Here is a 21,597-nt window from a genome sequence, read left to right on the forward strand (position 1 = left end):
TTTTGACGGGACGCAGGGAGAGGTCCAACGATATCCATTGCCCATCGCATAAAAGGATATGGTGGAGAGGTCGTTCTCAACAGTTCGGTTGGCGCGTGGATGATCGGAGCGTGGCGCTGGCATTTCTCGCATCTAGCGACGAACTTATCGCAGTCGTCGTTCATGGTTGGCCAATAATGACCATTGTTGCGTATGCGTTGTGCGAGCGCGCGACCTCCTGAGTGATTACCGCCGGAACCTTCATGAACCTCTTTCATTACATCGTTGATTTTTTCGGGACCGACGCAAGTCAAAAGTGTACCAGATGCTGTCCAACGGAAGATGTTGCCATCGAGAAGTGTGTAATGCGCGCAGCGAGTTCGAAGGCGCCAGGCCTCCCACTTGTCTGAAGGGACAATACCGTCTGCGATAAAACAACGGATTTCTTCTTGCCAATTGTGTGGTCGCTCGTGAAGTTCAGGATTGGGTTGGGCGTGCGATGATGACGCTTGTTTGTGAGATGGTGACGATTGTTCCTGAGACGACGAGGTTCGTCCTTCTTCGTTGGTTGCGGATCCCTGCTCGGCCGTGCACTCCACAGGTGGCACATTTGCCGGTGGTTCGATGACGAATAGCGTGAGTATGGGGTCGCTGTCCTCTGTTCTTTGCTTTTTCGAGACTTGATCGCTGAAAGCCTTGTGTTCGATGAGCTGTTGTTTCTTTTTCTTATCTTGGATGTTGGGCTCGGCGTGCGCGAGGAGATTGATGCTTGGTCGATCGATGCTCTCGACAGGGATTACTCGGCGTAAGTCGGGATCGGAGGTGGATGCGAGGACGGCCAGAGCGTCGGCCGGTGCGTTGTCACTTCGGGGAATTTTGTTCAGCTCGAATGTCTCAAAATTGTTGGACATATCTTGGACAACTCGGAGGTAGGCATCCATGCGGTCGTTCTTCGCCTCGTAATCGCCGCTAAACTGGTGAGTTACCAGCTGTGAGTCACAGAAGACTTGTATCTTTTTCACACCTATTCCAATTGCCAATCGCATTCCGGCGATTAGGGCTTCGTACTCGGCCTCATTGTTGGAGGCGGGAAAGGCGAGCCGGAACGATTGTTCGAGTACTTCACNGAATTTATTTCGGGTTGGCTTCGATACCTCTCTTCGTGACGAGGTATCCTAAGAATTCTCCAGAAGTCATGCCGAACAAACACATGACTGGGTTCAGCTTCATATTGTATCGGTTTAGCACTTCAAAACACTGAGCGAGATGCAAGACGTGATCAACGGCCTGGATTGACTTGACCAGCATATCATCGATGTAAACTTCCATGGTTCGTCCGAGCTGCTCTGCAAACATGCGGTTGACGAGGCGTTGATAGGTTGCACCAGCGTTCTTGAGGCCGAATGGCATAACCTTGTAACNTGCCAGGCGGCCCGATTGACTAGGGCTGTGGAGGATGGTTCGCAGGGGTTGGTTGGTTAAGACTTCAACAGTGTGGGATTGAAAATACGGCCGAAGCTTCCGGGCTGAAATAACTACAGCGTAAGCGAGTTTTTCCAACGTAGGATATCGGAGCTCGGCTCCGTCTAAGCTTTTACTCACATAGAAGATTGGGTGTTGTTCTCCTCTGTCCTCCTTGATTAGTACGCCACTGACCGCCGAACTGGAGACAGCAATGTACAAATATAGAGTTTCGCCCTGATCGGGCTTTGCTAGGACAGGGGGAGTAGCTAGGTAGTGCTTGAGTTCTTGGAAAGCAGACTCGCACTTATCATCCCATTCGAACTTTTTGTTGCTACGAAGCAACTGGTAGAAAGGTAGACACTTATCGGTAGAGCGTGAAATAAATCTGTTCAGAGCAGCGATCCGCCCGGTGAGGCGCTGAACTTCTCGGGTGTTGCGTGGAGATGGGAGGTTGGTGAGCGCCGGAATTTATTTCGGGTTGGCTTCGATACCTCTCTTCGTGACGAGGTATCCTAAGAATTCTCCAGAAGTCATGCCGAACAAACACATGACTGGGTTCAGCTTCATATTGTATCGGTTTAGCACTTCAAAACACTGAGCGAGATGCAAGACGTGATCAACGGCCTGGGTTGACTTGACCAGCATATCATCGATGTAAACTTCCATGGTTCGTCCGAGCTGCTCGGCAAACATGCGGTTGACGAGGCGCTGATAGGTTGCACCAGCGTTCTTGAGGCCGAATGGCATAACCTTGTAACAGTAAGTTCCTTGATCGGTGATGAAGGCCGTTTTCTCCTGATCGTTCTTGTGCATCATAATTTGGTTGTATCCTGAGTACGCATCCATGAACGACAAGAGCTCGTTCCCCGCGGTCGCCTCAACTAGTTGGTCGATGCGCGGTAGGAGAAAGCTATCCTTTGGACATGCCTTGTTGAGATCGGTAAAATCGACACACACTCGCCACTTGCCGTTCTTTTTCTTCACCACTACAGGATTGCTCAGCCAGTCAGGATACTTAACCTCACGGATGGATCCAGCCTCGAGTAGTTTCTTGACCTCCTCGTTAACGGCGGCGGTACGCTCTAGCCCGAGCTTTCGACGCCTTTGTTTGATCGGTTTGAACGTCGAGTCCACATTGAGCTCGTGGCAGGTTACATTTGGGTCGATGCCGGTCATACTGTTCATGCTCCATGCAAAGGTCGCTGCGTTCTGGCACATGAACTTTACGAGCTCGTCCTTGATTGGTTGTGGTAGGTCGGCCCCGATTCCCACGCATCGAGTTGCGTCGGAAGAGTCAATATTTACTTGGACGATTGATTCAGAGTTAGGGCGAACACGACTGTCTGGCCGCTCGGCTAAGTCCGAAACGGTGAATGTCCGAGCGTGGCGTTGTTGATGCTCGATGATGAAGCAGGTTCGCGCTACCAGCGGGTCCCCTTGTAGTGTAAATATTCCTCTAGGAGTTGAGAACTTTACGCACTGGTGGTAAGTTGACGCCATGGCCTTCATCTTATGCAACCAAGGAGTGCCGAGGATGACATTGTATATGATCGGCTTGTCGACGATAGCAAAGTTGATGCAATGCATCGTCCCGCCCACATAGACTGGCAGCATGATCGTACCCTCCATCATCACTGTGTCGCCGTCGAATCCGGTGAGGGGTTGAACATCGTGTTCGGTGGTCTGCAAGTCGATTTCCATTTGAATGAGCACGTCTTTGAAAATGACGTTTACCGAACTACCTGTGTCGATCAAGATTTTGGTAACCATGCTCTCGCCGATCTCCATCTCGACCACCAGTGGGCCGTTATGGGGTCCAGTGAGACCTGATGCGTCGGCTTCTGTGAACACGATTGGATTGGAGTTCGTAGTAGGTGGCGTGCTTTGAGCTAACCATCCTCGCTTGGCCTCTAGTCTCCGTCGATAAGCTTTGATAGAACGGACCGAGTCGCGGCAAGTCGTCAGACCACCCATGATCATGTTTTTTCTTCGGCGTGGAGCCGGAGCGTTGGCATCCTCAGTTCGCTCGGGATTCCTTTTATGGGTTGGTGGGGGCGGAGGTAGAATTTCGGGTCTTGGTTGTGGCGCGGTGGCGGCGTCATATTGCTTGCTCGGGTTTTCGTTCTCTGGATTGAAGAAATGGTTATCCCTGTGAGCGGCTATTTGACGTCGCTCGAGATCGACGTCAATTTGGCCTTCCTTAAATTTGTCGAGCAATACTTGTTGGAGGGTGCGGCACTCTTCTGTTGAGTGACCTGCTCGCTTGTGGTATTCGCAATATTTGTTGCTACCCTTTCCTGATGGGTCTCGGACCCACTTGTTATTCCAGGACCTTGATGAAGATGTCTTGGGATCTTGATTACTAACTGCAAACGTTTGGACTTTCTTTCCTTTGTCCAACTTGTCGGCGTATTCTTTGTCGAAGTGTTGACGAAGCTCGTGATGCTCGTCTTGTGCCTTCTCTTTTCCTTTGGACGATTTAGGGGCCGGGGGTTCTGGGCGGTTTTTCCTCGATGCCTTCTCTTTGTCTAACTCTATGTATCTGTTAGCGCGGTGTAGTGCGTCATCCAGAGTCAGGGGCTCGTGTATTATGATGTCTTCCCTAAATCGGGAGCCGTGAGCGAGAGCATTTCGGAGAGCCGATATTGCTGTGTCGTCGGCAATCGAGAGCTTTGACACGATTCTTTTAAACCTCTCCATGAAGTCTCGGAGAGATTCGTCATTTCGCTGAAACATGTTCCAGAGATCGGCGTTCGACGCGCCCCGAATCATGAATGTAGAGTGATGTTGGAGAAAGGCGGTGGTAAGCTCGTGATAGCTCCCTATCGAGTTCGGCGGGAGCCGGGAGAACCACCCTAGAGCCTCATGGGCTAAATTCTCAACGAATAGCTGGCAGCAGCCAGCTTCGTACTCTTCGTCACTGAAGTGAGCTCGGCTGATTGCAAAACTCATTGACGTCAAAAATGGTTTTGGATCGTCTAATCCGTTGTACGGGGTGAACTTGAACTTGTTTACGTAGCGGACTTGAATGCGGGAGATTCGTGCCGTGAACGGTGAGCGTTGGACTTCTTCGAGCACTCGATCGAGGTTGGGAGCAGAGCTCGTGGCTCGATGGACTCTGGAAGAGAGTTCGTGGACCATCGCCTCTAGGCATCGTATGGTTTCATCCTTGAGGTCGGCTTCGGGCTGTTGGATCGGCAATGTCGGAGTCGGCGGGCTACCGCTCCTTTGGTCATGGCCGTCTCGCAGCTCCTCATTTGGCTCCTCTCGACTGCGTCGATCAACGGATCCTACGATAATGGACGTCGGGCGGCGTCTGTGGCCGTCGTATCGGTCCTCCACAGAAGGTTGCGCTAGGGGAGGATTCTCGTTCTCGTCGGCAGGACTGCTGTCATTTCGGCGCTCGCCCCTCCTTCGTTGGAGCCTGCTGATTTGGTTCTGCGAGGCCTCTTGTGCGGCTGCGATGGCCTCGAGCCGTTCGTTCGTTCGTGTTTCCTGGCCATCAAGACGACCGAGAATGATCTGCATCATATCGTCGAGTCTGTTTCTTTGTATAGGTAAGGGGAGAGCGGCGCTGGGGGGAGCGGTAGCGTTGGTGAGAGCGGCGGTTAGGAGGGCAGCGGCGTTGGTAACAAGCTGGTCTGCGATAGGTCCAGCTCTGGCGTGCGCAGCTACGGGAGGCTCGGAGGATGTGTCAGGCGCCGGCGGAGAGACTGTGCTCGACAGTGGGCCCTCGTCTGGGCTCGGCAGGGAGCCTTCGGTTGGGCTTGGCAGGGAGCTCAGCAGGGAGCTCGGCAGGGAGCTCGGCAGGGAGCTTGGCAGGGAGCTTGGCAGGGAGCTCGGCAGGGAGCTCGACAGGGAGCTTGGCAGGGAGCTCGGCAGTGAACTCGGCAGGGGGACAGTTCGTGTTCTCGTTCGCCCCCATCGCTGCCCCGTTGGCTGCTCCGTTGCTTCGTCGAAGTTTTCGCTGGGGTTCGTCATAACTTTCGAGATTTCGAGGAAGTGAGGATCGTCGGTTTTGAGTCGTTAAAAGAAACGCTTTACTCTCGCCCCACGGTGGGCGCCAATTGTTTGTACCGGGGAATTACACAGTTTAAACAAATAAGATTTAGTGGGAAAGAGCGAGCAAGTTCTTTATTAATCGGGGAAAACGTGAGATCGTCACTTAAACAAGTCGAATTAGAGCTTGTTAGTTCACAGACGAACTAGTAAGCTTAAAATGACGAACTGAAAACAAGACGAATTATACGAAAGATAATAACAGTTTTCGATGCAAAGTATTGCTCTGGGGGTATTGTCCGCGGGTCAGGATGATGATCCCAATAAATGCCCTCTCCTTTTATAGGAGACTGTTGACCTAAGAGAGTTTAGGGCTTCCTCCATGAATTCCCGAGATTGCCCTTCTGCGGGAATTAATGACTTGCTTCCAATCTCGCTGGGCCGAGAATGCAACTAATGAGTGTCGTTGGGCCGAGTGGCATATTGGGCGTAGCCCATATCCAACAGTAGTCCATAGAAGTTACCTCTTTATAGAAATAATCTGGCTGAAATTTATTGTCAAAAAAAAAAATCGGGCTGAAATTTGTAGCCAGGTAGGAGCCGTCTCCCAATTTGACAGTGTGGTGCCTTGTCCTATACTATGTCAACATAAATAATAGCTTCAGACACAATATCGAATTGGGATCAGTAAGTAATTAATTACCGGCAAGTGTCGGCCTTACTCGAACAAGATGTTTTAGATACGGTCTTTGCATACCTTGTGAACGGTCTTGAGAGGAGAAACCTTGTGTACACATATTAGATACTAGAAGCATAATAACTTCAGAACATTGCCAAAATTGAAGATAACATGTGTACTTTACTTGTTTCTTTACAATTTTCTTCCCCCAAAGAAAATTGTATATACATCAAAAACTAGTTTCCCCCAAAGAAAATTGTATATACATCAAAAACTAGTTTCTACAGAATTTCAGTTTGTATACATCCCTAAAGACTCATTCTCTATTATGAGCCAAAGCCTTAGCCTTAGCCCTCGTAGTCACACCCGTTGCTTAAATTTAAGAACAAGAGATTTAAATATTATCTTATTTTATGCAGATATGGTGGTTCCGTCTTCTTCGATTCGGATGAAATACTTCTTTTAAATTGTGTGCTCTTCAGCACAGATGCTCATAACTACGAGCATAAAAACTGGCTTCTTCTTCTTTAGAAAATGAAAAAAAATCTTTATCGAAAGTCATTACATGAGAAAGCTTTAATTGGCGTTGATGCAAAAATACGTACAAATTTTTTACGAAAAACAATTATTGTAGAGACTTTCCTATGAAGCGTAATCGTGAGATATTTGTTGGAAATTTCCTATGAAATTCCAATCAAACGTATAATCTTAGGAAACTAATTCGTAGGAAATTGGAAAGAAATTGATGAAAACTATGCAGTAAGAATTTGTTAGGAACTGATCCTTCCAATTTCTTACCAAATAACTAAATTATTAAAATATAGAGACAAGTTAATACATAATTCAGCTCATACCTTTCATATAAGAAATGATTTAACAAGATAAATCTAAATTTACTATATAACTTGGAAAATTATCGCGATAAAATATAATTTACATTGTTAATCAAATAAACAACAACAAAATAACAATGTATATTTTCTTGTTTTGGGTAGAAATAGTGTTTTTGACGTTAGCCGAATAGTTTTTTAAAATAAATTATAAACTTATTGCGCTACAATATAATTTAACATAATTAATTTATACTTATATATACATATATATATATATATATATCTATTTCGTTATCTTGTTAATCCAATAGATAATCTTATAACTCATAATATGTTCGTAATCATTGCCAGCGATAGGGACCACTTTAAATTAACATAAAAAGTAGTGTATTTTAAAGCCCAAAAAAAATTTCAAAAAAAACTTTATATGTAATTAAGGCCCATTTTTTTTTAAATTGAACAAAGACCCTAACAATTTTTGGGATTTTTACACCGGGCCTGATCGTAACCCCATATTTGATGAATAATATCATTAAATTTAGATTTTCAAACTTAAATATATGTCGATTTTAAACGTGATACAATACTATTTAGCATTATATACAAATATTTATACTATAATCACAAAAATATTTTGATATAACATCGGATGAACCTCCAAATACATGGATGGTTCGATGGGCTTTCACCCCTTGGGACATCAGCCTCAAATTACTCACTTGGCTTTTGCAGACAACATCCTGCTCTTCTTTGATGGCCTCCCATCCTCCTTGCAATAAATCAACCACACTCTTGATTTGTTTCAAAACATGTCAGGGTTGCAAATGAACAAGCAGAAGACTGAGCTCTTCCATGTCGGGTTGTCTCAAGAGGATTCCACTGCTATCTCAGGTTTTGGGTTTCAATTTGGCACTCTACCTATCTGGTACCTTGGCCTCCCTCTCCTTCACCGAAAGTTGCGGAAACAAGATTACTCTCCTCTCATGGATAAGGTATCAGAAAGGTTTAATGGCTGGGCAGTTAAGTGTCTCTCCTTTGCAGACCGCCTCCAGTTGGTTTCTTCAGTTATCTATGGGCTCATCAACTTCTGGATGTCTGCTTTTGCTCTCCCAAAAGGTTGCATTAAAGCATTAGAAAAACTCTGCAATGCTTTCTTGTGGTCCGGAGACATTACTAAAAGGACAAATGCTAAAGTCAGTTGGGAGGATTAGGGCTCAGGAACATTACTATGTGGAACAAAGCTTTGAACCTGAAGCTATTTTGGCTTCTTTTCTCTTCAAGCGGGTCTCTTTGCGTAGCTTGGATGAAGGAGCATAATATGGTGTGCTGAACCTCAGAGTAATTCAAGTTGGATATGGCGCTTCCTGCTTAGTCTAAGGCTGTTGGTTAAGACTATACTCAGGTGTAAGATCGGAAATGGTCATACTGCAAGCTACTGGTTTGACAATTGGAACACCCTCGGTATTCTTAATGATGTTCTGGGTAGTAGAAGTCCGCTTCAATTGGGACTCCCTATTACAGCCACAGTGGCCGAAGCTTGCAATCATAATGGTTGACGCTTGCCATCCAGCATATCTAGGATCCCTGGAATCTCAACGCTAAGACACCATTTGCTCTCAATGCCAGTAACTTCTCCCTCAGCGGGTTCCGATACCTACCTTTGGGCAGTAGGCAACATTATTTGTGACCATTCTCCACTAAGAAAACTTGGAACCAGCTTCGACCTCATGAGGATGTTAAAAATTGGGTAAATGTAGTATGGTTTAAGGCCTCTGCTCCTAAACATACCTTTACCTATTGGGTTGCTAACCTCGACAGGCTCCCGGTGAAATATCGTCTCCTTGGTTGGGGGTATGCAAATCTGTCCTCTATGTCCTCTGTGTAATTCTGAGATCGAGACTAGGGATCACCTTCTTTTTCGTTTCCCGTATTTCGAAGGGATCTGGCTCAAAGTTCTCCACAGACTCTCAGCACCCCTGCATTTTTATGGATTGGCATACGCTTATTACCTGGCTAAGGAGTAAATCCCCTCGCCTCTCTTCCACCTTAAAGAAGCTCACTGTCCAAGCAACAATCTTCACCTTGTGGAAAGTAAGGAACACTTTTATCCACGAAAACATCCTATCTCCCTCTACTTCCGTCTTTGCTCAAATTGATAGAAGCATAAGGGACATTCTGCTAGCTCGCCAGTACAGTAAGGGGTGCAATCTCCTTCGATTGCAGTGGTTTACCCACGCCTAAGTTCGTCTAAGTATTTTCCATCTTAGTTTTATTTAGTTTTCTAGGTTTTTCCTTCTTTTTTTTGGCCGTCGAAGCTCATTGCCCCCGAACACTTGTAAATAACAATGTTCATTTTTGTAATTATTACTCACATTTTATCAAAAAAACATCGGATTAACAGTGTTATCAATCATGTTATGAACATTATCGCCCGATCTGTAATTAAAACTGGAAAAAAGGATAAATGTGTTTTAAATAAAAAGAAGAAGAGAGAGAACTAATAAACAAATAACCAGATATTTATTTTTTCAGTCAACTGGGTATATTAATTAATATATCTCATAATACTATAACAGAAAATTAAATCCAACAAAGTTGAATTTTAGTTAAGAAGAGGTTTATATTGGAAGATAATATAAACCTCAATCACAACAAAAAAAAGTATTAACTCACAAACGTGTCTTTTCTAACGTAACTCACAAGTCACAACGTTTGTGAGTTAGAACTTATTAAAATCACTTGTTTGATTTTAGCGTTTTGTTGTTGTGATTGCTAGGAGTAAATGGTATATTGTATTCGGTGGAATTAAAACCGTGAAAAAGTTGCATATCATTCAATTTGAAAGTTTTCTATAAATCTTTCTTCAATTTGAAAGTTTACGCTTTAAGGATCAAAGTAAATTTTATAAAAGACTTGCAATCTCCATACATGATAAGTGATAACCAATTGATGTGTTTGAAACCATACTGATTCCATTGCGTGGAGAAGACTCAAAGCTCACACTTCTAATACCGAGTTTTGGCTATAAAGGCAGTCTTGTTGATCTTGGTCCGATACAAAATCCATTTTCATTACGCAAGGTCAATCGTGGTTTTGTTCTGACATTGCGTTAAATATAGGTTGCATCAAACTTGCAGTTGATCATCCCTCGCGATGGCTTAGTCCAAGTGGTGTATTACCATTCCTAAATGTCTGCTCTTTGTCTTTTCCGCATCATCATTAGATATCAAGCTCACCCTTTGGGAACACTTTCACCTCCTCATTCACTTGTCTCTCCACGATCACGTTGATTCTCCACAACACGATCTTACTTTCCCATTTCATGCCTTTGATTGCATAGAGTTTCCAAAGCAGACCCTTAACGAATTTGTATTCCACCGTTTCGTACCATTCCAATTGTTTCTTGACAATGCTTTCAAGATCTCTGAAAGCTCTCCTAACAAGTCCAACCTCCATTCCTCCTCTTTCCACAAGCTCTCTCACAGAATCTATCATCTTATTTGCAATCTCCTTTAGTGATTCAGCTTGGCTTGGGATCTCTATCAAGTGAATGGTCGCACAGAATGCACCAGTAAACGCCAAAACCCAGCAACTGTTATCTACCAACAATTCTCCTGGTGGGTTTAACCTTCTGCTTATCTCTGGGAGCAGATTCTCCATCACATGAATCACAAACCCGTCATCTTCAAGCGGCATTGTTAAGCACTGGAAGATATAAACCGCTCTCTGAAACTCCGTTTTGCTTTGCGATGCAATACACTCGCGTATACCGTCCCATGCGACATCTTGGTGGTTGGACATCTCATACACAACGTGGTTCAGCACCTCACCTAGGACTTTAAACATGCTATCAGAGATTCCTTCTTGCTTAAGGCAAGAGATGAGCAATGGCTGGAGTTGTCTCATCTCTGAGATGTCTATTTGCAACTCCATTGAAGTGTGATCAGAGAGTACAACTTCAAGCCGTCTGATTGCTATCTCTCTGGAGCTATCTTCAACAGCATTTGACATAAAGATTTTCAAAACATCAACGGATGACAAAGTCTTCAGATGTTTATACAAGCCACGATCATATTCTGCTCCATCAATCTGAGTCTCCTGAGGTTTCACAACAGGTTTGCTCGCTGCATTGTCCTGTGATCTAACCAACTGATTAATCTTCCTTATAACATCTTTAGTCTGTGTTCCAAAATCTTTGATCTTGAACATGATAGTCATCACGAAATGACACTGACTCTTATTGTAACTATACATAGTCTTGTCTCGTGACAAGAACCCCTCCAGATGCTGAAGCCCTTGTACCAGAAACTGCTCCATCCCTTTCTCCACTAGCTCCTTCACTGAATTCACAACAGTGTTGATAAGCTTCTTAATCAAATCAACTCTCATCTCTGTATCCAAAACCTGAATCCCCAGTTTAACAACAGTTTCTAAAGCTAAGCTCCAACCTTCAACATCACTTTTCTCAGGATGAACCAAGATCTCCTCAGCTTCCTCTAAAATAATGTTCATAAAATTGTCGATGAATGTACCGTAGACTGCTGGCAAATCGAGGAAGACGTGAAAAGCCTTGAGAGGTTCAGTGCTCGCGAGCCAGAGGATACAATCACTGAGCTCGTTCCATCCACCGTTATCGCAAACCATAACGTTGTAGGTTATGATAGAAACGATTCTTCTGAGGATCTTCATGTCAGATTCTTTGGTTTCTTGCATATTCAAGCATTCAATCACAAGTGGTTTGATTTCGTGGAGACCGACGCGAGAGAGTTCGAACTTGCGGTTTCTGAGGTCGGCGAGGGTTCCGGCGAGGATATAGATCGATCGGTATCTGATGGCGTCATTGGAAGAACATCGATAGACCTTGAGAAGCTTTAGGGTGTAGCAATTTGGGAAACGAGTAGCGCAGAAGTCGAACAGAGCAAACGCGGTTTTGTATTCTTTGGTTTCTTGACGCATTGCGAGTTGTTCGACGATGGTCTCGAATCCTTCGTGGCTTGCTGTAGCGAGAACGTCTCTCGATTTCCACATGAGATTCGAAGATTCCGCCATTGCCATTTTTCTCGAGAAAATCTTTGGTTCCTTCTTCTCGGAATCTTCTTGGAAAATTTGGGTTTTAATAAGGGTTTGAAGAAGGTGTTTCTTAGAGTTAACCGCATATTAACCGAACTTAACCGAACATTAAGTGAAATTATTCGGTTTGATTGTAACTTTACTGATCTGGTAGCCACGTTCAACCCGTCGGTTTACAGAAGTCCGACCCGTTTAACATTGGCCAGTATTTGGGTCTGATGATCAGTCTTATTTATTTTAGTATAGCAAAAAATATTGACATCTGATTTATTTCGTTTAATGAACATCAATAATTTTTATTCTTTCAAAAATCTCATTAAAACACATATTTTTGAAACCTAAAACTAAACTTTCAAGTTTCAACATTCAAAACTAAATCTTAAATCCTAAACATTACACCTTACCCCCTAAATATAAACTATACCCAAGATATATAATAGTCAACCAAAAAAAAAAGTACCCTTGAAAAGCATTTTTTTTTTATTTGTAGTATTTAAAAAAAAAAGAAAAAAAATTTCTAGTAGATTAGGAAAAATCAACCAATATTGGTATTTTTCGATACCAAAACAAAAACAAATGTACCCTTCAAAACCAATTTTTGTATTTGTAGTATGTTTTAAAAAACATAAAAATTGTAGTACTTTTAGAAAAATCAACTATGTTAGTATTTATGGATACCAACAAAATATTCATGCCACGCAAAGTCTAATTTGTAAGGCTTCTTAGATTTTTAGTGAAATCATCTTAGCTTCAAATGAACAGTATGATTGTAAGAGTAGATAGTCTGATCGAGTTTGGGTTCGACCTTGAAGGTTGAAGCGGACCCACTAGATTTCTCGCTTCAGTTGCTTATACGGGTCGTCTCTCTTTGTATTTTGTTTTCATGTATATATATATTTTTAAATAATATGTAAAATTTATTTGAAAAAAATAAAAGTTTTTCATCAAATGCTGCGGTAACGTGGCCTTCTAAGGACAAAATATTGAGTCAAAAAGAGGATAGTGAGATATATGCGCTATCTTGTTGCAAACCATACCTCCATGCATTTCTGATAACGACAGTCGCCAAAAACTGATTAGTTAGAGGTTCTAAATAATTTTATAAATATTAAATTAAAAAGCGAGTCTTCACTTATAAAGCAAATATGTAATAGACAAAATTAATCACAATATTATTTTTAAATAATCACAAAATATGTTTTCCATCTTAAAAATAAACAATCAACCAAAAAGCTGTTGTGTCAGGAATTTTTAAAAATTCTAAAATATATTAAATTAGAAATCGGGTCTTCTTTAAAAACCCTACCTCCTAACTATTATACAGTAAAACTTCTATAAATTAATAATGGTTGAGACCATAAAATTCTATTAATGTTAGGCCCACAGTGAAAAACTAAAAGTCCATGCGGTGTAGATTCATCTTCCGAAACCCTAAACTTTGAAAACAGTATTTTTTATTTGGTTGCTCTGCTCGTCTTCTCAATTTGTCTCCATCGCCATCTTTTGTTTGTGGTGCTTAGAAAGAAAGAGTGTGTGATGGGAAAACTAAGGGAGGTAGAGCTACTATTGAACCAGACGCAGAAGGTCAGATTTGAGAGAGCTATGGAGCGGCTACAATCTCGGACAAACAATTCTGTCATCGTTGCCGACTCCATCCCCTTCAACCACGACGAAGCCTTCCTTAAGTAATCTCCATCTCCCTCTCTGCTTTATCCCATATTCCCTGTTCTGTTCTGATGTTTGATTTTGAATTTTTTTTTTATTGATGAAGGGGACACGGAACTTCCTTGGTCGACGGTGAGTCGCTGACGACGGTCTGTGGAGTTGTGAATCACGTGGACAAGCTCGTCTATGTACGCACCTTGCGAGCCAGGTTTCTGATTGCTCTCCTCGGATTCTGTTTATTTTATTTTTAATGAAATTAACTGAACTGATAATGATGGATAGTCGCGTTTAGGTACAAGGCCGAGGTTGGGGATATTGTGGTAGGCCGTGTTATTGAGGTATAGTTTTATAATGGTGATTTTTTTGGGTTTTAAAATCTGATTGAGAGTAATTTAGCAACAAGGCTCTTTTTTTATTTAGGTTGCTCAAAGCCGTTGGAGAGTGGAGCTTAACTCTACTCAAGATGGACTACTGACTTCCATGAACATGCCTGATGCTGTTCAGGTAACAATTTGATTCCCACTCCATTGTTTGGTATTTTTTTATTTGCCACATTGTCTGTTAGGTTCAATGATTTAAGCTTCTCTGTCCTGGCAGAAGCGAAACACATCTGTGGATGAACTCAATATGCGGAATATTTTGGTAGAAGATGATGTAGTTTGTGTAAGTCGTATTGTTTTTTAGTTTCTCTCCCATCTTTAAATATCTTCTTTTTCTTTGAGCCTACCTGAAAAGAAAGGTTCCCTTTTTGTTTTATACAAACGCTAGGCCCAAGTAGGTGAATCTCAGCGTGATGGCAGCCTCCAGCTGCTACTCGCTAGAAGTCACAAGTATGGGAAGGTTGGTGATTCTCATCTCGGACATAGTCAAAGTTAGACATTTTCTTAGTCTCTTCCTCTCTTAAAAACATTATGAATTCTTTTCACAGCTCCACAAGGGACAGCTTCTCAAGGTTGATCCTTACTTGGTTAGGAGAAGCAACCTTCACTTTCATTTCATTGAAAGTCTTGGGATCGATTTGATTCTCGGCCGTAATGGCTTCATTTGGGTCGGGGAACACGCCCAATCCAATGATCCTATGGTTGTGGATAACGAGATCATCTCATCAAAGACTCGACAAAGCATTCTCAGAATCGGTAATGCGATACGGGTCTTGTCTACTCTAGGCTTCACTCTCACTCCAGCAGTGATCATGGAAACTTTTAACTTGAGCCACACGGAGAATGTCCAAATACATGACATGCTTGGATCAGAGTTCCACGTTCTGGTCACAGAGAGGGAAGCTGAAAGAAGAACACGTGCATAGTAAGAAAACGTGAAAGCCCTCATCTAAGAAAGCATGCACAAAGGGTATGCATCGCTTTCATAAATATAGTATCAATACATTTTTCATTGCCTTGTACCACAATTTTCCGGTTCTCAATATTCCACTGGGTGTGTATTTGGTTCCTTGGTAAAGAAGCAACCTAAGACATGTATTAAAACTTGACTCCGATATATGAAACAGAAATCATGATTTTGAATATGCGGCTGCTAGACAGTTTTTGGCTAATGTTAGTTTCCTTCGAGTTTTTACACTATCAGGCTGTGATGATTAATGCTCTTACGTTCCATATATACTGTAGTTTGGGTAGCCATTTCCAATTTGGTTGGACTCTTTTTTATATATCTACTCTAGATCTTTAGTGCTCGTTCAATTAATATGATATAAAAAGGTTTGCCAACAAATCTGATTACACATTTTTTCAAATCAAACAGAGCAAAGAAAACAGAGAAAAAACAACTATGTTTCACTTCAATGTATAGAGAAATAAAAAAAACCGCCAATGATTTAAACCTCTTCTCAGTTGCAATTCAATAGGAGGCAAAAGTTGCAATCTCCAAAATGCCATTTTCTCACATGAAATCATCATCGTCCATCGCTGCCATTTTCTCACATGAAATCATCATCGTCCATCGCATCGTAAGGACCCGAAACAAGATCATCGTCAGGCTTATCCAAATGAAGTTGTTTCTTCTTACCTAACAAACACATTGAAAAAAAAAAACCATTTTGATCAGATATTTTTGAAACAGATATGCGTAGCTTAAAGACACCTATCTAATTCACAAGTCTAATAAAGAGAAACCATTATTTGGAGGCAAAATCCAAAGAACAAAGCTAAAAGAAGTACTACTGATTGTGGTGTACCTGACTTCTTTTTGCCAGCAGCTTCTTTCTCCGCTTTCAATTTTTCATTTGCTATAGCTGTAATGGACGAAGCAACGTCTTTAACATCTGCTGCTTTCATATTGACCAAAGAAAGTCTCATCACTGTTTTGAGTAGCCCAATATAGTGAAAACTTTTCTGCAAAACAGCAGACATAGTTAAAATATAGGCTCATTGGTCGCGTCTTAACCTAATATTGGTCATACAGAAATAATCACTTAGCTAAGACAAGAAGGCAATAGGGAGAGAATATTGAATACCTCAAATGGTACAAGTCTCTGAGATATCAACTCAGCATACTCCACGAAATCGCTTTCAGACTTCGGAATTAACATATCGGCGCTTTTCTCAACAGTCTTTACTCCAAAGAGTTCAGCAGTTGACTGGTAATCAGCTTCCTCCACAAGCCTAAGATAAAAAAGAATACTATAAATCAGCATTCTGGCCTTCATAAGTCCACAGCCTCTGTCACATGTTCTTTACAGTACCAAACCAATGCAGAACCAACAAAATAAGCATATGTACGTGAAATATTCTAAACTCTACCTCTGCATGCGAAGTTTCTCAGCAATTGGATCTAGTGGTTCTTCCCTTGATGATTCTTTTGAAGCTTCAACAGTTTTAACCTTCTTTTCAACAGCTTTTGCTCCTGCTTTCTTTGGAGCCTTCTCAGGAGCAGGCTTTACCACAGGTGGCTACAGAAGAAACAAAGGCTGTTAGCCGTAATCCCATATAAGAGACAGAAACCAATAAATAAAAAGTATCTACGGAAACAAAACTATACCGGTGCAGTTACATCTTCCTCCTCCCAAGAGTCCTTGATATCATTCTCATCCACATCCTCATCATCCCAGTTACTTTTCAGTTCAACTTTTGCAGGAAGTGGTTGAAAGTCCTCGGCCTCTGAAATCAGAAAGGAAAATGTAAAAGTGAGAACTCTATTATACTTTTGTTATGAAAACCTCAATAAAACAAAAAAAGCCTATCATCTTAAAGACTAAAATATATGCAAGAGAATTTTAACAGTCAAAGAGAATTATGCAAGAACTAGGAAACATTAAGGTATTCAAAGACGCATATACAGTGTGAATTAAACAATGCTTCATGTACGACAATCTTACCCCAATCATCCATATTTGTTGCCAAATAATCTACAACAAGTACAAGCTGCTATCTGAATCCAACTGAAATCCTGCACAGAATAAAACAAAGATCACTCAGCAGGGGTTCTCCGAACAAAAGGGCTCGCAACACGAAACAACACTCAACCAATTCACAATCGCCCCAAGACACTGATAGAGTTACAGTTATGACCAAGGGATTCACAGATCAAGAACTTAGAACAAGTTATCATGCATAAACCTTCTAGTCCTCAACCGAGTAACCAGCCAAAAGTGTTTTAACATTCAGAGTAATCACACAAACGATACTTAAAAATTACTAACACCAACTTTGCAAATTGCTTGTGTTGAACAATAGAAATAGAAAAAGGATTGAGCTTTAACACATCATCAATCCATATAGCAAAAACCCCAAACAGAGTTCGATTGATCAGAGTGTAATAATCTAACCCAATTAATGTTAAATTACACAACTTTGTAGGATGAATCAACAACCCAACTAGCAATAAACAGCCATCGAGCTCTACAAATCCTAAAACCTAAACAGCAATTCCAAGTAAAATCGAAGCCAATTGAGGATATATTAAGGCAACGGAGACGGAAGAAAAAAAAGTACAAGAGAAAGGCTGAATCCTGAAGGTAGGTTTCAGCCGGAGAATAGAAATCGTCACCACGAAAAAACGAAAAAGATGAAAACTTTCCGATGCGAAGAAGCAGAGAGACGAAACGACAGCGAAGAGAGAGAGCTTTTATTTGGTTGTGCGTCGTTTCGTTTTGATGGGATTTTTAGGGTTTTCTCTCCCTTTCTTTCTACAACATTCCCATTTAAGTTAAATTTCTACTCCATCTGTTTCAAAATATAGGATGTTTTAGTGAAAACACGCATATTAAAAAATAACTACTTTTAAAAAGTTTAACCAATTGTAAACAAGTCTGGATAATATAAAATATAAATTTAATCTAAAAGTTGCATAGAAAGTTGGAAACATCCTATATTATCAAACAAAAATACTTCTCTAAACATCTTATATTATGAAACAGAGAGAGTATTATTTTCTCTTTATTATTTTAATTGATAATATATTCAAGAGAAATACCCTAAAATAGTACTAAAACAAGTTTTATGGACAATTATAGCACACATTCCCTAAATTTCCAAAAATAGCACTAGTTAACACATTAAAACATTTAAAATTAATTTTTAGATTTTTTTTTTTAGGTTTGGGTTCTCAATTTCACATTTAGGGTATAATTTTTAGGGGTAGGGTTTAATATTTTGAATTTAGGATTTAATTTTGAAAGATTAATTGGTGCTATTTTTAGAATTTTAGAGATGCTGTGCTAAGTTTGGAAAAAAACTTATTTTGGTGCTATTTTTGAGAATCTCCCTATATTCAATCTCTTTAAAAAAAAACTCCTATGATCATTTACTGGAAATTACATCATTTAAGAGAATATATGTTATCGATGAACAAAAATCATTTGGAGTGTTTGAAAAAAAAACCTTACGTTTTTACTCGGTAAACAAATTATTATAACTAAAAAATTTAAATTTAAATTATATTTTTTGATAAATTTGTTTGCTTTTATTTAGTGTTTAAGATTGTATAATTATATTTTAATTATTAATTTTATGGTTTAACTCATGGTATAGGGCAAAACAAATATTCTTATTATATAATATTAATTTAATCATCTTAATTATATATATTTATTACTCTAATCTATATAATAATAACAATCCGAATAAATGCGACCAACAATTGTGTTTTTTCAATCGTACCTTTTGGATATTTTCTGAAAAAGTCGTGATGGATCATTAAAACTCTTATTTATGAAAAGTTACAATTGTTCACTGTGAAGTTGTGTTGATTGGAACATTTGTATCTTTTGAAATCTATATATATTTGTCTGTTTGAACTGTTTTCATTTTTTTGTCATTACACAAAATCAACTAAAATTTCAATCTCAATGGTTTATACATTTTTCTAAATTATTTTCTAGCATTCTGTAACATCCGTGTTCCGGGAATAGAATTTGAGATATGTTGAGTAAACCAAAAGAGTGGATTTTAAATAATTTTGGTTTAATTAAATCCTGGTTTAATCTAATTAAACCAAAAACTGTTGTAAAACACTTGGAGTGGACTTCCATAACCGGCCTATTACTTATCCTATTGTGTAAGGCCCATCGGCCATAACCTATTCGGTTTAGGATTTAGGCTTTGCCTTCTACTATATAATGTACTTGTTCTATGAGTTAATGAGAATAAGAAGAAGAGAAACACCAAAACCTCTTTCTTACTTTTACAACACGTTATCAGCACGAACCTCTAAAACCATCTGAGAAAAACCCTTACCCTAAAAACCCTAAAAACCGCCGTCCACAAAGTTCTTGTTCGTCCAAGTTCGGCGATCAGTTCCCATCGGTGTTCGCGGCCAGTTCTTGTTCGAAGCTCTATCCGTGACCAGTTCGTGATCAATCCTAGTTCGTGGTCCGGTTTCTGTTCGTGATCAAGCTTTGTTCTTATCCTGTTCGAGGTTCGTGGTTCGTGGATCAACTCAAGGTACAACCGAGGTTTTTAGCTCCCGGTTCAAATCCAGTCAACCTCCAAACGGTGGAAGGTAAATAAAATCAAACCTCCTTATAACCCATAAATCGAACTTGATCCTTAAATCTATTGGAACTCTAAATCTACAAGTACACAATCAAACAAACGAGTTCTTAAGTTTTCAAAATCCTAAACCCTATAACTTTAAAACTGTAAAAATCGGTTGTTATAGGTTGTTTAGATTGGTTGCAATTAAACTGTTTATGCTATGATTAAAATCCGATTATGATTGTTTGATTGTTTGAGAATTGGTTGCATGAATCCTTAGATCTAAACCCTAAAATCTGAATTGCTTAAGATTAAAAATTTAGGGTTGTTTGATTTTGTTTGTTGCATAAGAACCCTAGAACTAAACTGTTAAATTCGAAAATCATAGAAGAAAATTTAAACTGATTGTTATAAGGATTAAAACCGATTAAGATTGTTTGTTTAATCAAACTCTAAAAACTAAAATTTTAAAATCGGAAATTATTATGTGTTTGCATGAAAATAAATTTGGATAACTTCTAAATTAATTATAATCATTATCTTAAAGGTTTAAGAAATATTTTCCTAAAACTTTGTCCTAATCTTATTTTAAGAAAAAGGAAAATTTGAGGAAAAGGAAATTTTGGTAAAAGGAAAATTTTGCATACTAGAATATAATCTATCTAGGATTGTTGTCTTTGCATGCATACTAAACCACGAAATTTTGAGTGTAATATTGTGGCATGGATCAGTCTTATATACCGCATGACCCTAAGTGATTGGCATGGTTCGGTCTCATATACCGCATGACCTAATATTGATTGGCTTGGTTCGGTCTCATATACCGCATGGCCTAATATTGATTGCATGGTTCGGTCTCATATACCGCATGCTAATGATCGGTTGTATATTCTGCATTATGCAGATGGCTAAGCTGAACAACCTCTCCTATGCTGCCCTTAATGCTTCTGAAGACAATTATTTGCAATGGACATGGCAAAGAAAAACCCTCAAGAGCCAAAAGAGCCGAAAGAGACTAAGGAGTCTAACTATGTCCATAGGGACAAGTATGGCCGTGGCCGTAGAGGAGGTGGACGTGGTGGTCCTGGTCGTAGGACCTATCAAGGATACAATTTTGGTGGTCAAGGCTGTGGTAACCGATCAGGCTTCGGCCGTGGTCGGGGTAGAGGCCGCGGGCAATTTAAACCGCAACATAAGACCAAGTCCACTTGTCATATATGTGGTATGGAGAAACATTGGATAAAGACTTACAGAACCTCTAAGCACCTTGTTGATCTCTATCAAGAGAGTCTAAAGAAAAATCCAGAAGCTAATTTGGTTCATCTCGATGGTGAAGGTGATTTCGACCATGAGAAGGATGACCTATTGGAATATGAAACCTCCGATTGTTTAGGAGAGGATAATTAAACTCAAATGTTGTTTTGATTTAATTTTGTGGTTTATGTTTTGCATTTGATTGGATTATTGTTTTGGATAATTATTTTGGTTTAAATTCAAATTATTTATTTCCTTCACTATATTACTTTAAAAGTTTAAAAATATAAATTCTTGTCTATATAGTGGATCCAGCCACACAATTTTGAAGGATAAGAGATATTTTATTAATCTCATTATGAAAAGTGTCAATGATAGTACAATTGCGGGTATAGCAAGCCTAATTGAAGGCTACGACCAGGCTAATATTTTGCTACCTAGTGGCACACATCTTGAAATAAGTGATGCCTTGTATTCACCTATCTCAAAGAGAAGTTTATTGAGTTTTAAGGACATTCGTTTGAATGGTTTCCATGTTGAGACAAAGGGTGAAAGAAACAAAGAGTTTCTATATATTACAGAAATCACCCAAGGACATAAAAAAATCCTAGAGGTTATACATGCACTAGCCACTGGTCTTTACCATGCTAAGATTGATATGATAGAGGCTAACTTGTCAATGAATAAGATGTTCAATGAACAATTCACTTTATGGCATGACCGG

General features: G+C 40.3%; 4 protein-coding genes across 7 annotated transcripts; 2 read left to right on the forward strand and 2 right to left on the reverse strand.

Moving 5' to 3' along the window:
- Positions 7,764-8,510, forward strand: LOC104728245. The gene is made up of 2 exons (XM_010447258.1): positions 7,764-8,147; positions 8,292-8,510. The coding sequence occupies exons 1-2, from the start codon at positions 7,764-7,766 to the stop codon at positions 8,508-8,510; spliced, it is 603 nt and encodes a 200-aa protein (XP_010445560.1).
- Positions 10,122-12,009, reverse strand: LOC104728246. The gene has a single exon (XM_010447259.2). It carries the CDS (start codon positions 12,007-12,009, stop codon positions 10,174-10,176), a length of 1,836 nt encoding a protein of 611 aa, XP_010445561.2. The 3' UTR covers positions 10,122-10,173.
- Positions 13,502-15,136, forward strand: LOC104724108 (exosome complex component RRP4 homolog). The gene is made up of 7 exons (XM_010442553.2): positions 13,502-13,709; positions 13,796-13,897; positions 13,982-14,027; positions 14,110-14,193; positions 14,287-14,352; positions 14,458-14,529; positions 14,618-15,136. The coding sequence occupies exons 1-7, from the start codon at positions 13,561-13,563 to the stop codon at positions 14,993-14,995; spliced, it is 897 nt and encodes a 298-aa protein (XP_010440855.1). The 5' UTR covers positions 13,502-13,560; the 3' UTR covers positions 14,996-15,136.
- LOC104724109 (eukaryotic translation initiation factor 3 subunit J-A) lies at positions 15,367-17,817 on the reverse strand. Of its 4 annotated transcripts, none has more exons than XM_010442554.2 (7): positions 17,637-17,816; positions 17,021-17,091; positions 16,684-16,802; positions 16,446-16,594; positions 16,160-16,307; positions 15,881-16,037; positions 15,367-15,711 (listed from the first exon to the last, which is right to left on the reverse strand). In XM_010442554.2, exons 2-7 carry the CDS (start codon positions 17,031-17,033, stop codon positions 15,623-15,625), a joined length of 675 nt encoding a protein of 224 aa, XP_010440856.1. In that variant the 5' UTR covers positions 17,034-17,091; positions 17,637-17,816; the 3' UTR covers positions 15,367-15,622. The 4 variants fall into 4 exon arrangements, with proteins under 4 accessions (XP_010440856.1, XP_010440857.1, XP_010440858.1 ...); XM_010442555.2 differs by having other exon boundaries at positions 15,529-15,711; positions 17,692-17,817; XM_010442556.2 differs by having other exon boundaries at positions 15,529-15,711; positions 17,722-17,814.

Source organism: Camelina sativa, chromosome 11 (genome assembly GCF_000633955.1).
Source record: "Camelina sativa cultivar DH55 chromosome 11, Cs, whole genome shotgun sequence".
In the NCBI taxonomy this organism is placed as follows: Eukaryota; Viridiplantae; Streptophyta; class Magnoliopsida; order Brassicales; family Brassicaceae; genus Camelina; species Camelina sativa.